This window comes from Scatophagus argus, chromosome 15 (genome assembly GCF_020382885.2).
Source record: "Scatophagus argus isolate fScaArg1 chromosome 15, fScaArg1.pri, whole genome shotgun sequence".
Taxonomy (NCBI): Eukaryota; Metazoa; Chordata; class Actinopteri; family Scatophagidae; genus Scatophagus; species Scatophagus argus.
This window is the reverse complement of record NC_058507.1, coordinates 18,655,974-18,669,932: the sequence shown is the minus strand read 5'-3', so window position 1 is coordinate 18,669,932 and position 13,959 is coordinate 18,655,974. Positions and strand designations below refer to the sequence as shown.

The following is a 13,959-nucleotide window of genomic DNA, read 5'->3' as shown; positions in this document are numbered from 1 at the left end:
AAGATGCCAAATTGTGTGTTCATCACATGAAAGGAAAAGAAGTGATAGTCTGTCATCTTCAAGCTGCATGAGGCAACTTTAAACGTGCTGCCTGCTCCAAATAGCAGTGAGGGATAAATGTTGTCACAGTTTTGAGCGTCAGCACCCACAAATGATGCAACATGACATCAGCGGATTGTACGCAGCACACTCAGGTTTACCAAGCTGTCATCCTGTGACACGTTTTATCAAAGCGTGGAAGAAGAAAGAGAAAAGATGTAATGCTGGTGAGTCCAGCTCTCTCTGCTCACTATCACTCAGCGTTGTTTAGCAGACAGCAGTAGTCCCCCCCGCCCCACCACACACACACACACACACACACACACACCCCACCCACGTGTGTTGGAAGATTATGCCACTGAACACAGCTGACAACTGCAAATATCACTGAAGCAGAGAGACCAGAGCTCTATTAGAAGGGTCCGAGTGAGAAGGACTGGGACTGTCCTCGCTGCTGCAGCTTCACTGAGCAGATAGAATTAAGCTATTTGTAAAACATAGATTGAAACAGTTTATTCGGCTCTAGCGTGGCATCTTCGCTTGAAAGCCTTGGACTGATGGATAGAAGGTTTGTTGGTGGCAAAGGAAGAGGAAGACATCAGAATGACCGTCCTTCTCTCTCTCAGGTAAAAATCCAAGATTACTAATAGATACTGTGGACCCTAACAGATGGCAGCACGGCTGTGCAGGCATGTTCATGTGAAGGTTACCCTTGTACAACAAACTCCTATTCGCAAAACATACCATGTTTTTGATAAACTCTCACTGTCTCTCTGTCATGCCTGCCTGTCTTTGTCTATTACTTTTTCTCTCCCACATGGTATGTTCCACCAAGTTCTCTTATCTACCTGATGAAATAGATCAGTCAAAAATTTATTCATGTGAGGGTTTTTTAATCTTTCATGTCTTTAGTTATTGGTTAAAGATTACCACTTGGTTAAGGTTTAGGGAAGGATTGTAGTCATGGTTAAAAAAACATGGGATTGTTCTTAAGCGGCAGGATGCAGTTTGATGTTTCTTGTTTTATAGTTTGCAGTTTGCAGAGGCACTGTAATATCACACTTTCTTTGCTTTATTTTTCACTAGAAGTTGCCTCTCATCTCAAATGTAAGTTAATTAAGAGATTTGAACAAATGACCAATGTGGTTGTTTATGTGCAAAATATGACTTCAGGGGGTGTCATATGTCTGTGTAGATTCTCAGTCTCAGTTTCAGAGGGTGTCAAACATTTTAAATTAATAATTAATTAACATTTTGGAAATGCATTCATTGTCTTTCTTGCTGAAAGTTAGATGAGAGGCCTAAATCCTGTAGGCATAATGTGTATGGCACCAAACACCTGGCTGTCATGCTATAGAGTGTAGAGTTCTTCAGACTCTGCCATGCTCATTGGTCAGTTTAGAACAGTTAACCAATCCATGTCTGTCAGCAGTCAATAAGATGTATTTGGTACTGACAGGAAATGAGCTCCATAAATATATTTTCCTTTATGGGAAATGAGCAAAGGCAAATTGATTAGTGTAATCTATAGTTTACCGTGTATACTGCATGCTTATTATAGAAGAATAAAATGCATAAAAATGCTAAGAGGAGATTGATATGTGCAACTAAAGACACGGACACCAGCAATGCTTCCAGTGCTGAGTGTCAGTATGAGTCCATACCATGAAGCTTTGCAAAAAGGAATAACTTCATTACGGATTTTTTTCCTCCGAGGCATACATTACTAACCCAATGACTATAACAGGAGTATAATAGGAGTATGTTAACATTGCTGCAAGGTTATTTTCAGTGTATGTGTGACACTTTCTGCAGTAATTACTGACTGAATAGACCAGGCATTTTTGGTATTTATGAGCCCCTTACACTGAGTGCAAAATGAATGAAGAAAAGATGTGAGCTTGACCTCAGCTTGTGCTCACAAGAAATAACCAAATTACTAGTGTTATCTTTCTTGAATAAGACATGTCACATGCATTTGGTAAAGAACTTTCCATTTAAAGCAGGAATCCAGAAATATGGTTATAGATATTGTCATTTTATTTATGCCATCATCATGCTGTCCTTTTCACAGAAGCAATAAGTGAAACAACCTGCTATATACGTATATTGGGATATCTATCATTTTCAAAACTTCAGTCATTAGTGTCCTCAGTTCTAAAGCTCTAACCAAGTGTTGTTAAAAGAAAAGGTGATGGAAAATATTGGTAAACGTTTTTGAAATGCACTGCAGCCATCAAATTCAGAATGAGTCTATAATTACAAACTGATTTGAACATTAAATATCTTGTCTTTGCAGGTCTACTGTCTTCAATTCAATATAGGTGAAAAAGGCTTTGCAAATCATTGCATTCCGTTATTTACTATTACATACCATTTATTTTTTATGCAGCATCCAAACTTTTTTGGAATGGGGGTTGTAAATAAAGGAGTGGTGCTGTTCTTACCATGTTGTGTTGTAGTATTCCATTGCAATATGGCGAGGACAGTGTAACTTCTGTTTTGTCTTCTATTGTTTGAATGGTTACACAAACAACATTGGTTAACTTAATATTAGAGTATCCATGAGAGATCCAAGAGAAAAGCTCTGATCAGAGTTTGGCTGGTGTTCCTGGGATGTGCTAATATTTCAGAAACTGGCCAACGTGCAATGAATCAGGCTTATTCCAATCCTGCTCGTGACTTTTTTTAAGGTTACCTGCAACTTCTGAGAAAACAGTGTGATCTTAGCTAACATTAATCCTCATGTTACTAGTTTATGCTAATTAGTCACACATGTTAACCTTTGCAGCATACATGAGAGCAGATTTTGGATTTGGATTATTCATTAAAAAAAAGACAGCTGAATGATACTAAAAATGATACTGGAGCCTGATGCACAGCGTTTCAACATCGATGCTATTATTGGACAATTGCACATCAAGAGAACTGTAAATAGACTATTGGTCAGTGATACATGAAGCTAAATCTTACGCACTGAAATTTGCATTGCATTTTATAACTAACTTAGATAGACAGCACTTATGCATTACCTGTTATACATGAAATAAAAAGCCAAGTAAGCCAGCCTGTCTTTGTGTGTCGACCCTGCGATTGACTGGCGACCAGTCCAGGGTGAACCCCACCTCTTGCCCATAGTCAGTTGGGATAGGCTCCAGCCCCCCAGCGAAACTGACGGATAAGCGTTATAGAAAATGAATGAATGGATGAACTACTAATGCACTGTGAACTGTACAGAATGTGTGCTGATTGGTATTTCGACTGCATCTTTGTCCCTTATATTGAATTGTAGATGGTGTTGCAGCCTTGGTAAAGGCCATGAGTAAATGGATGTGGACATTCAGCATCATCCATGGTTCTCATTTCTTTGTGACTGAACCTCTTCTATCCCTAAAAGGTCATCCCTGCCTCTCCTCAGGCTGGTTTTCTCTCCCCAGTAATCACAATACTACCCACAAATGACACATGCTTTAATAGGAAATCGTTGTGAGGTTGAAAATACCAAACTTTTCAAATGTATTCAGTTAGCTTCATGTTCATTTTTGCAAATTTTCATATCTTCCCTCGTTTTTGAAAATGCTTACCCACCACAGCTGTCCTCTTCCAGGGGAAAGTAAGATCAAAAGAAAATAAAAAAAAGCTTCTTCTTTGGGCTTTCAGTTGTTGTTTCTAGATGCTGTCCATTAAAATTGAATCCATGAGAGAAACTGCCTGTCATCACTGACAGCTCTCACCATGAGGCCTGGTGGGGATTAGCTCCAGAGTGCTGAGAGGGTCAGAACAGTATGTATCAAGTCTGCAGTTATTTGACTAAAATAAACATCTTTTTCACAGAGTTTCATGCGATTTTCTGCAATGCTGATTGAATTTAATGGGCTGCTCCGAGACATGACAGCTGAGAGAAAAGGTCCATCTGTAATTAATGTTGCTCCGGAGTTTATATTATTTCTGCTATACTTTTTAATTTAAACGTTTAACTTTAAACTCTGTATATAAGATGCAGTGGCACTGCATGATATAATTACAAACTGGTATAGAAAAGAAAAGCGGTTATTTATACAAATTGACTCTCGTCATTGAGTTATTGAAAAGCGAAGTCTACACATGAAGCACTGTTACAGGGTAGCCAAAGATAAGGAGTCTTCATGCTGTGACCAGTATCTCACACACTTGAATGATAATAAATAATGGCATAAACATGCAGTTAACCTAAAAATTTTACAAGCGTCCCTCCCGATGGGGTTAGTAAGAACCAAACACACTAGAAGAGTTTTCCACTGATATGTTGGTAGTGTAAAGAGGAAAAAAATAAAGAAAAAGATGATTGAATGATTGATATTTTTTTTCTTTTTTCTTTTTTTTTTTATCCAATGCATTCGGAATTAATGATGCAAATGTCTGGATGAATTAAAAAACTCTCTGGATAAAGCCTAGCGTGGCCTTCCATTTGGACGAGTCAGTCAGGTGTGAGGGCTGTTAAGACATTCACAGACATGTGCTGTTTGCTCAGCCTATTCTGACGAGTCCAACACCTGCAGCTTGCGGATTTTTGTTTAGTTTTTTCTAAACTGCGTTATCTTTTGCCAAAACAGTGCAGGCATACCACAAAACATAAGATAAAAGAATAGAGATATGTAGAGGTATGGAACAAAAAGACACCGTTGGTCAGTCTGACAATTTTCACCTATACATTGGCAAGATGAGGCAGCACTATGATGAAGAACTCATCAATTAGTTTACACTGTATCTATAACAGTGTATCTGTAATGACAGTTTACTATATAAGAATGTACATCATTAAAAATAGCTTCTTAGCACTGTTTAATCCTGGGCTTCATTCAGAGAATCCTCATGTGATTTCTCACACCTTCTTTGCATTGCAAAAGATGTGCATATGAATGTTTTAATGGGGAATATTAATGTGAAAAATCCTCAAGAGTGATAATCAGGCCAGCTCATCAAATAAGCAATTTTAAGCAATTTTTTTCCTGCATGGTCCAAGGACCATGATGGAATTTTATCCGACCCGTGTTAATGGGTGACCCCCTCGCCCCATGCGCACACACACACACACACACACACACAACTGCTGCTGTATTTTTGTTTTGCGTATAGTGAACAAAGTTTCTCTCAATGTGAGGATTATTTTGTTTCAGTGTTCAAATTTTAATGTTGCAATGGTTAGACATCAACTACTAAAACTGTCATTCAGCTGACTGTCATGCATCAAATATTGTCTAAAGTAGGCAAGCAGTGGTAGAGGTCAATCTAAGCTGATCATCATCTCAAATTAAACTGACCCTTGTTTTCTTTTGCTTTTGCAGGTCCCCTTTGTATGAACTAACATGGACAAAGTGGTCATCAGTCTCCTGCTTCTGGGAACCGCAGTTACGATGGTCCATGCATGTCCCAAATACTGTGTCTGCCAGAACCTCTCAGAGTCTCTGGGGACACTATGCCCCTCTAAAGGTCTGCTCTTTGTACCGCCGGACATTGACCGGCGAACTGTGGAGCTACGACTGGGCGGAAACTTCATTCTCAAGATCACCACTCAGGACTTTGCCAATATGACAGGTCTGGTAGATCTCACCTTGTCCCGCAACACCATCAGCACCATCCAGCCTTTCTCTTTCATCGACCTGGAGACATTGAGATCTTTGCACCTCGATAGTAACCGCTTGACTGAGCTGGGACCAGATGACCTCCGAGGGCTGGTCAACTTACAGCACCTGATCCTCAATAACAATCAGCTGAGTCGGATCTCTAAAGCAACCTTTGACGACTTATTACTGACACTGGAGGATCTGGATTTGTCATATAACAACTTGCGCAGTGTGCCTTGGGAAGCCATCCGCAAGATGGTCAACCTCCATCAGATGAGTCTGGATCATAACCTCATCTCCTTCATTGCTGAGGGGACCTTTACAGATCTGGAAAAACTGGCCCGCTTGGACCTGACCTCCAACCGTCTGCAGAAACTCCCTCCAGACCCCATCTTTGCACGCTCTCAGAGCAGTGTAGTGATGAGCACTCCTTATGCACCTCCACTCTCTCTAAGCTTTGGTGGAAATCCATTGCACTGCAACTGCGAAGTGCTTTGGCTTCGAAGGCTGGAGCGTGAGGATGATATGGAAACCTGCGCTTCTCCTGCTAGTCTAAAGGGGCGCTACTTCTGGTCTGTTCGTGAGGAGGAGTTTGTTTGTGAGCCCCCTCTAATTACACAACATACGCACAAGTTACTAGTGCTGGAAGGCCAAACAGCTAGCTTGCGTTGCAAAGCAGTTGGTGATCCGATGCCAACTGTTCACTGGGTTGCTCCTGATGACCGTTTGATCAGCAACTCCTCCCGAGCAACGGTATATGAAAATGGCACCCTGGACATTACTATCACCACATCTAAGGATTATGGGATCTTCACTTGCATAGCTGCCAATGCTGCTGGGGAATCTACAGCCTCCATTGAGCTATCAATCATTCAACTGCCCCATCTGAATAATGGCACAAACCGCACTACACAGTCCAAGTCTGGGCTTTCAGACATAACTAGTTCTACCAAGATCAGTAAAGGGGAGCCTAAACCTCTGCCAGAGAAGGTGGTGTCTGTATCAGAAGTAACCGCTGTCTCTGCTCTGGTCAAGTGGACTGTTAACAAATCAACTCCAAAGGTCAAAATGTATCAGCTTCAGTACAATTGCTCTGAGGATGAGGTCCTTATTTACAGGTAAGAATCATTAACTTGATTACATCTAAGTAGGAGTTTAGACCTTTCTGTTCAAAGTGGTAAATTAAGCCTGAGCTATAATCTATAATTTCAGAATACTAGCTTCTCAGTCAATTGCTCATTGTTTGTTGGGCGAATACTTGAGAAAGTCAATTTCTTGAAGTGTTACTCAGAAATCAACCTCATACTTTCTTAATCCTTCTTGAGATTTTTCTTTTTTCTCAAGTTAACAATTGCTTTCACCAAAAGAATGAAGAGCGAGGGCACATTTTAAAGAAAAGCGAAACCTAACATGAAATCCTTGCCCTGAACCATTAATTAGAAATCTAAAAAGAAAAAGGATTATAGACCCTCATTTTAATGTAGCCGTCTTAAGCTGCTCACGTCCGTAAAGTATAAGCTTGAAGAGTGCAGCTGGAGATCTGTGGGTTCTGTGAAATCTATTTCCTATGTCAAACGAGAAAGTGAAAGTAGTCATTGACCAAGATAAGTGAGCTGAAAAGACAGAAAAGAGTCTCACAATTTAACATTAAATCAATTTGGGGAAGACATTAGCAAATACCAAATATACTGGCTGTGCTGTAACAGAAAACAAATAGATCAATTTCCTGTGACTATCATAAACATTTTATCTGACAGCTCATAGATATTTTACGATATTTTCCCTGCACACATCATATCACACTCTTTTCAAGTTCAGTAACCCCTTGGGCTCCAGAGGCTCAGCACACTACTTTCTCTGTTAAAGATGGTCATTGCAGCATCAGAATAGTGTAGAAACTGGTAAAGTGACCTGTTGTGGATAGCACAACAACTTCATGCTTACAGTTGATGGTGAATTTATTCTGTGTCATGGTTCTATGCAATTTACTTGTACTGTGCATTCCAGCAAGAGCAGTTTAATGAAAGATAATTGACAAAATATGGGAAGGCAAGAGGTCTGGTTATTAGGTGGGAATGTGAGACAACTGTGCACACTATTGAAGAAAGTTATTACTTTGTTCAAACACTGAATGCAACTCACCATCCCTGCAAATTCAATAATAAGGTGTTTATCTGATCTTCTTTCTTGCACATGCTGTGCCAGTGTGTCATGCCAGAAAAAAGAGAACAATATGAATTTTCAATATCTGTTTCTCTCATTGATGGAAACACTGGATGACTCATCCACATTTCTTGTAAATATGTTCATAAATTTTCCCTAATGTCTATGAAACTGCAAACATAACAATGAGCTGTGCTTTAGAAACTGTAACACCCCTATTCAACAATTTGCAGCAAGAAAATTATTTCCTTGAAATGTGATTATTTAAATGCATCCCTGATCAGTCAGAAATCATCATCAATCAATCAATACAACATATCTCAACGGCCGAAAAAAAATGTACCCTTTAAATATGACTACGTTGTTATTTTGTCATCTGGTAAATAGCCTTTTTATCCTTAGTGCAGCCACTTGATTGTGATTTTCTCAATCTGACTCCATTTTTCTGGTCATTAATGCTAACTTACCCTGGTTATGCAATTTGATGTTTGAATTGTTTTTACTTCACAATCATTGGCTACAGTATGTAGTCTATTGAAAAATGACCTTAAGGAATAGATTTATATGCTGTTATATGAAGTGTGCAATCATTTTGCACGTCAAGACAAAATAGGAGCTGGAAGGAAAAGATAACGAGCACAGACTGCACAACTACAATTTCTGAATTAATATTGATATGACTTCATTGCTCACACATGCACACCTACTGTGCTCCTCTAGCTGGCTGACACAGTTTCCCAGCACTCTGCCCGCACTCAAGCAATGGCATGATTAAAAATCAATCACAGCCACGTGGGGGAGGAGACAAATTGCATGACTTTTCTCAAACGTGAGCCAACACAGCTTCTTCCTAGTTATGGAAAAAGGCAATTAAGGATGAATAAAGGACTGCAGCCCCACTGGTGTCTGGCTCTGCAGTGGAGGCATTTCAGAGGAATCAGAGTTATGATGCATGAACCCTAGGCAAACCGCAAGCCAACAATGGATGACTAATATTAAGAATGACAAAATGGAGGACACAGGTATATAAAGACAGGGGTAACTAGACACTTGAACACAAGCAAGGACGGGGAAACAATCTGAAAAGGAGGAAAGACAGACAAAGACAGAAAATCTAAAACAGAAAAAAACTAAACCAGACACAAGGGGGGAGGGGAGGGGAGGGGAGGGGAGGGGGGGGATTACAAAATAAAACGGGAAACAAACTAAAGAAACTCCACATCCTTCTTTTTATAGATAACTATACAATATGGTTAAGTGTATTCAAAGGCCATTTTCTTTCTATACAGTATACAGTATATAACAGTTCCCAGATTTTTTTGTCAGATGTAACGATGTCAAATGAGCTCAGGTACCCTCTCATTGATGTTATCCATCATGTCCTAAATGTGTTTTTGCATTTTTTTGACAGCATTGTTGATTCTGAGTTTGGTCGAGTTTGCAGTCCTATAATGATTACTTGCTATGGCATACGCTAAAATAATCCAGACCATTTACTCATTACTCATTACTGTTTCAAGCTGTCTGCTTCTGCTCTCTGTGCTCTCCGGCAGTTTCAGAAGTACACCCCGCAGTGCAAGTATCCCTGGTTGGGATTTGCTGGAACACATTATATATATATATATATATATATATATATAGATTAATGATAATTATTGTTTGGTGAAGATTTTCTAAATGACACAAACTCTGTTGCTGCATGCGTATCCACCTCCCTGACCACACAACTATCTCTCTTGCTACATATAGTACATTGAGCACACTGCTCATTAAAAGTTATAAGATGTGACTTTGTCCTATATGTACATAATTTCTAGGGTAATGGACTGTGTATAAAGTATGTCTGCAAATGGTCCACATAAGATTGACATCGTCACATTCTGATGTGATGAGATGCAGTCAGTGGCGTTAACAACACTAAACAGACAGCTTACCGTACAAAGCAGCAACAATGAATCAGTTCTTTCAAAGCATAGCATTTACAAATGTAATGTTTCCAAGAGTGTTAAAGCAACTTAATGCACATTAAAGGTAGGAGAAGGTACAAGAAATGTCATTTAGCCAAAACAATTTTCAAATGCGATCATTGAATACTTATCTCATTACTATTGCTCCATTCATATCAAATGGGATATACTGGAACCAATGAGGTTATCTTTCCAAATTACTTTGTGCATATAAATAGCTACTTAGCATGCTTCATTTTGGCTTTTTCTTTGATCTTCCCCAGCATAACAGAATAAACCTGCTTTTAACACTAAAGTTCCCCTCCCATTCTCTTGAACTTCCTGTATCTTTAATGCTGTGTTTTTCTGTTTCTCTGTCTCATTTCAGGATGATTCCCATGACAAACAGAGCCTTTGTGGTCACAAATCTTGTCCCAGGGATGCAGTATGACCTATGTGTTTTAGCCATCTGGGATGACACTGCCACCACCCTCACTGCCACCAACATTGTTGGCTGTGTCCAGTTCATCACCAGGGAGGACTACCCACAATGCCAGTCTCTTCATAGTGGTTTCTTGGGTGGCACCATGATCCTGGTCATTGGCGGCATCATTGTGGCTACACTCCTGGTGTTTATCATCATCCTCATGGTGCGGTACAAGGTGACCAGTGGCATCCAGACTAATAAATTACCCAATGTGAGCAACACATACTCTCAAACAAATGGGGGGTTGAATAGGTTCAATGGTGCCCCACCACAAGTCAAATCCACCATGGTGGTCATGCGTGAGGAAATGGTAGAGTTCAAGTGTGGATCCCTCCAGAGCAGTCTCTCCTCATCTTCATCCTCTTCTAACTCATTAGACAGCCAGACGGGAAGGAGAGCTGGTGACCGTTACAGCGTGCAGGGTAGTGAATGCAGCACTCTGCCAAGCAGCAAGTTTAGGAGGCATGGTGCCAAATCACGGCCAAATCTGGACCACCTCTTAGGGGCCTTCACCTCACTGGAGCTGAGGGGTGTAGCGAGGGACCACCAAGGGGCTTCTGCCCCCTCCAACACTTCCAATGCTATGATGACGGTGGCCATGGTACCCCCGTCTGATAAAGAACCCCTGCTTGGGAGGGCTGAGTCAACCACCATGCTGGGACGTCTCCTAGGGCTGCCCCAGGAAGGTAAGCCCAAGAGGAGCCACTCATTTGACATGGGTCATGTGGGGGCCACTCAGTGTCGCAGCAGCTACCCACGCAGGATTAGTAACATCTGGACTAAGCGCAGTCTGTCTGTTAACGGCATGCTGCTGCAATATGACGACAGTGAGGATGAGAAGCCCACTTTTGAGAGCTCTGAGTGGGTGATGGAAAGCACAGTTTGAGTGGTGTTGTGCTAACCACGAGGATGCCATGTCTAAACAATGAATCTATATCAGGAACTAAATAATGTGAATCTCGAAGCAGGGATCCTACAGTTGGAATCTGTCTTTGGGTATTGCGTGAAGTTCATCCATGTGAATACTGTCTAAATAACTATGAGAAAAGAGACTCAAATCAGTAGATTCCTGTCCACGATCTCAAATCTCTGACAGTGTCTGACTGTATTTGAAATATTGTTTCGAACTTGAAACAACACAGAATCTGGCATTGTGCAAATGGAATAATTCCCTATCCACAGGGCACATGAGAGAAAGGCAGAAAAGAACGCTGAGAAATCCAAAGTGGATTTCTTTGTCATTATCACAAGGACTGAATGCCAAGAGGATTTGCCTCAACTGTGGTGAACTGTACATCACAATGTCTTGGACCCTCAGCGTGAAATTGGACTACTGCAACAGCAGAGAGAAGGACTAGAGGAGCAAAAAGAAAATTAAAGCAAAGTCATTTTTATTTTCGTCTGGGTTTTTCTATCATTTTTACTATTTATTATTTGAGGTGATCCATCAGCAGTGCAGAGGCACAGCTCTTTAGGTCAGAATTGTCAGTAATCAACAAAGAAGGGACACATAGCTTCACATACAGCCATTTCACATAATTCAGCAGTACCTTCAGTCAAATTTCAATCAATCAAAAAATTGAAAACATGGTTTATATCTAGGTAGTAGTTTGCCCTGTGCTATAGATATGAGCAACCATAACAAGCCAGTTTTGTATTCCTACCTCAGGTTATGTATCATATGAGGTCCTTTATACAGGAAAGCAAATGGATATATATCAAAACCCAAATGCAAAATATGGATCAGAAACAGCTCAAAACACAAGGTTGTGTTCTTGTTCATAAATGCTTCAAACAATTATTTAGTCAAACCAATCAGTTTCTGTTCAGGTTAACTTCTTGCTGTGACAAAATGTCCTTCTGAATGCCCTGATACTATCCCCATTGGTTAACACCAGTAACAGTGGCTAAAAGGCCATTGATGTAAACACAGTGTTTGCCTCAAGCTTTGGTTTCAGATTCTGTCAGCACATATTACAAATGGGAATCTACTTTGATATTCATTCAGCTGTAATTATCTGTAGGTATCACAAACATGAGAGTAAGACAGTTACTCATTAGCCAGGTTAAATTGCAGAATGAGTCCAAATTGAAGTTTATTAGCTTGATGAAGGTCATTGTGCTGTTTGGTAAAGGATATTAAGGGGAGAGATTAGCAGAAAGATCACTTTTTAAGAGGCACACCGTTGAAAATTCGATGGAAATCGATTTACCCCAGATTGCATGATACAGAACCTTTGTTGGTTTGTGTATTATTTGAATTGATTCATCTAAGGAACCATTTATCGTTCATTCACTTCATACAGAGCTGTACATTGCAGTAAGATACTGTGATTTAGTGGCTATTCAGAATACTGCCTATGATCAACTGAGACGTCCCTACACATTTTGATGCCTTTCTTGATATCTTGTGGATCTCTGCTGCATTTCAAGATGTGAGGTGGTCAACTTTTTTTCCCTTTTTTAATTATTTTCTTCCCTAGATGTATCGTTCTGTATATTGGCATTTTTTGTACAATATCTGGGTGAGAATGTAAAGGGGGGAAATTGTGCAGTAGTACTTTTATTTTCTTGTGAAGCAAACAGTGAGAAGGTGCTTTACTGTGGTGTATGAACTTGGTCATTGTTAGTTGGCTCACTGAAATGGGATTCTCCATGGCACTGGAAGAAGTGGAAGACTAGCTATTTTTAAAGGGTCACTTCATGCAAATTATAGAAAAACATATTTTTCTGTCTTAACTTTAGTGGTATCTAGTCACATTGATACTCTTGGTTTTATTTGTGCAGCTTGAGATATCCTTCTATGAGATTTCTACCTCCACTGCAGTAGGGTTGGACTTGTGTTTATACCCCATAGTAGCTATCTTTTTGAAGTCTCTGGTTGTATTCATTCTTTGTGGACAATTTTGCACATCATCAAAATGTGACGAAGTATTTTAAGGTGTAAGTCTGGTGATATTTTAGATTTTTCTCATTGTCAACAAATCCAACAAAAAGACCAAACCCAACAATGAATTGATCATACTTATCAACTGATCATACTAAGAATACTGTAATGTGTATGACACCAATCCCTACCAACAGGTGAGTATCTCACTGTCACGTCACACTCACACAAGTCATGCAATTAGACCCTCTTGTTCACATAGTCTGAAACCGTTAAATATGCAGTTATGATTTGTAAACAAACCATATTCCCATCAGCTATGTGCTTGAGATCAGAAGGAACCACTTGAGTAAAAGATAGGTAAGGATTTGCTATCTCGTGTTTTTACTCTTTAATCAGAAAAAAAAAAACAAACAAACAAACAAAAAAAACGTTTTGTATTGTGACATTATGTTTTTTCTTCAGTGGAAATGGCATACAACATAGCCAACAGTGAGAAATTGTTATTACCACTTATTAGGAACTAATAATAGTTTCCTGGCAATCTCCTTCACCCATCTGCCAACTACTAAAATAAGTAGGTATCATAAAAAATATCATTGTATCACTTGTATCATCAATTTTAGAAATATGGTTGTATGGTATTGTATGGTAACAGTTAAGACATTCCAATAGCAAACAATATAATCAAACTGATGCTGATGCTTACTTGTGTCATATTCCCATGATGCATTGTTATTTAAACCGAGTCTCTCATCTTACTTAGGAACCATCTCAGGTCCTCAACAAGTTGACTGCTTATGAGCAAATGCACAGATTAACTGAGAAGGAGAT

General features: G+C 39.7%; 1 protein-coding gene across 3 annotated transcripts in view; it reads left to right on the top strand.

Annotated features, from left to right (window-relative positions):
• LOC124072261 (leucine-rich repeat and fibronectin type-III domain-containing protein 2) overlaps positions 1 to 13,487 on the top strand; it is a 117,056-nt gene extending 103,569 nt beyond the window's left edge. For 2 of the 3 annotated variants that reach the window (XM_046413512.1, XM_046413513.1), the window contains 2 exons: positions 5,364 to 6,760; positions 10,140 to 13,487. In XM_046413512.1, coding sequence (XP_046269468.1) covers positions 5,385 to 6,760; positions 10,140 to 11,124 — 2,361 coding nt within the window. In that variant the 5' untranslated portion in view covers positions 5,364 to 5,384 and the 3' untranslated portion in view covers positions 11,125 to 13,487. Of the gene's footprint in view, positions 1 to 492; positions 666 to 5,363; positions 6,761 to 10,139 lie in introns of those variants that run through there. The other variant, XM_046413514.1, reaches the window with a different exon arrangement.
• Positions 13,488 to 13,959: the final 472 nt, after the last annotated feature.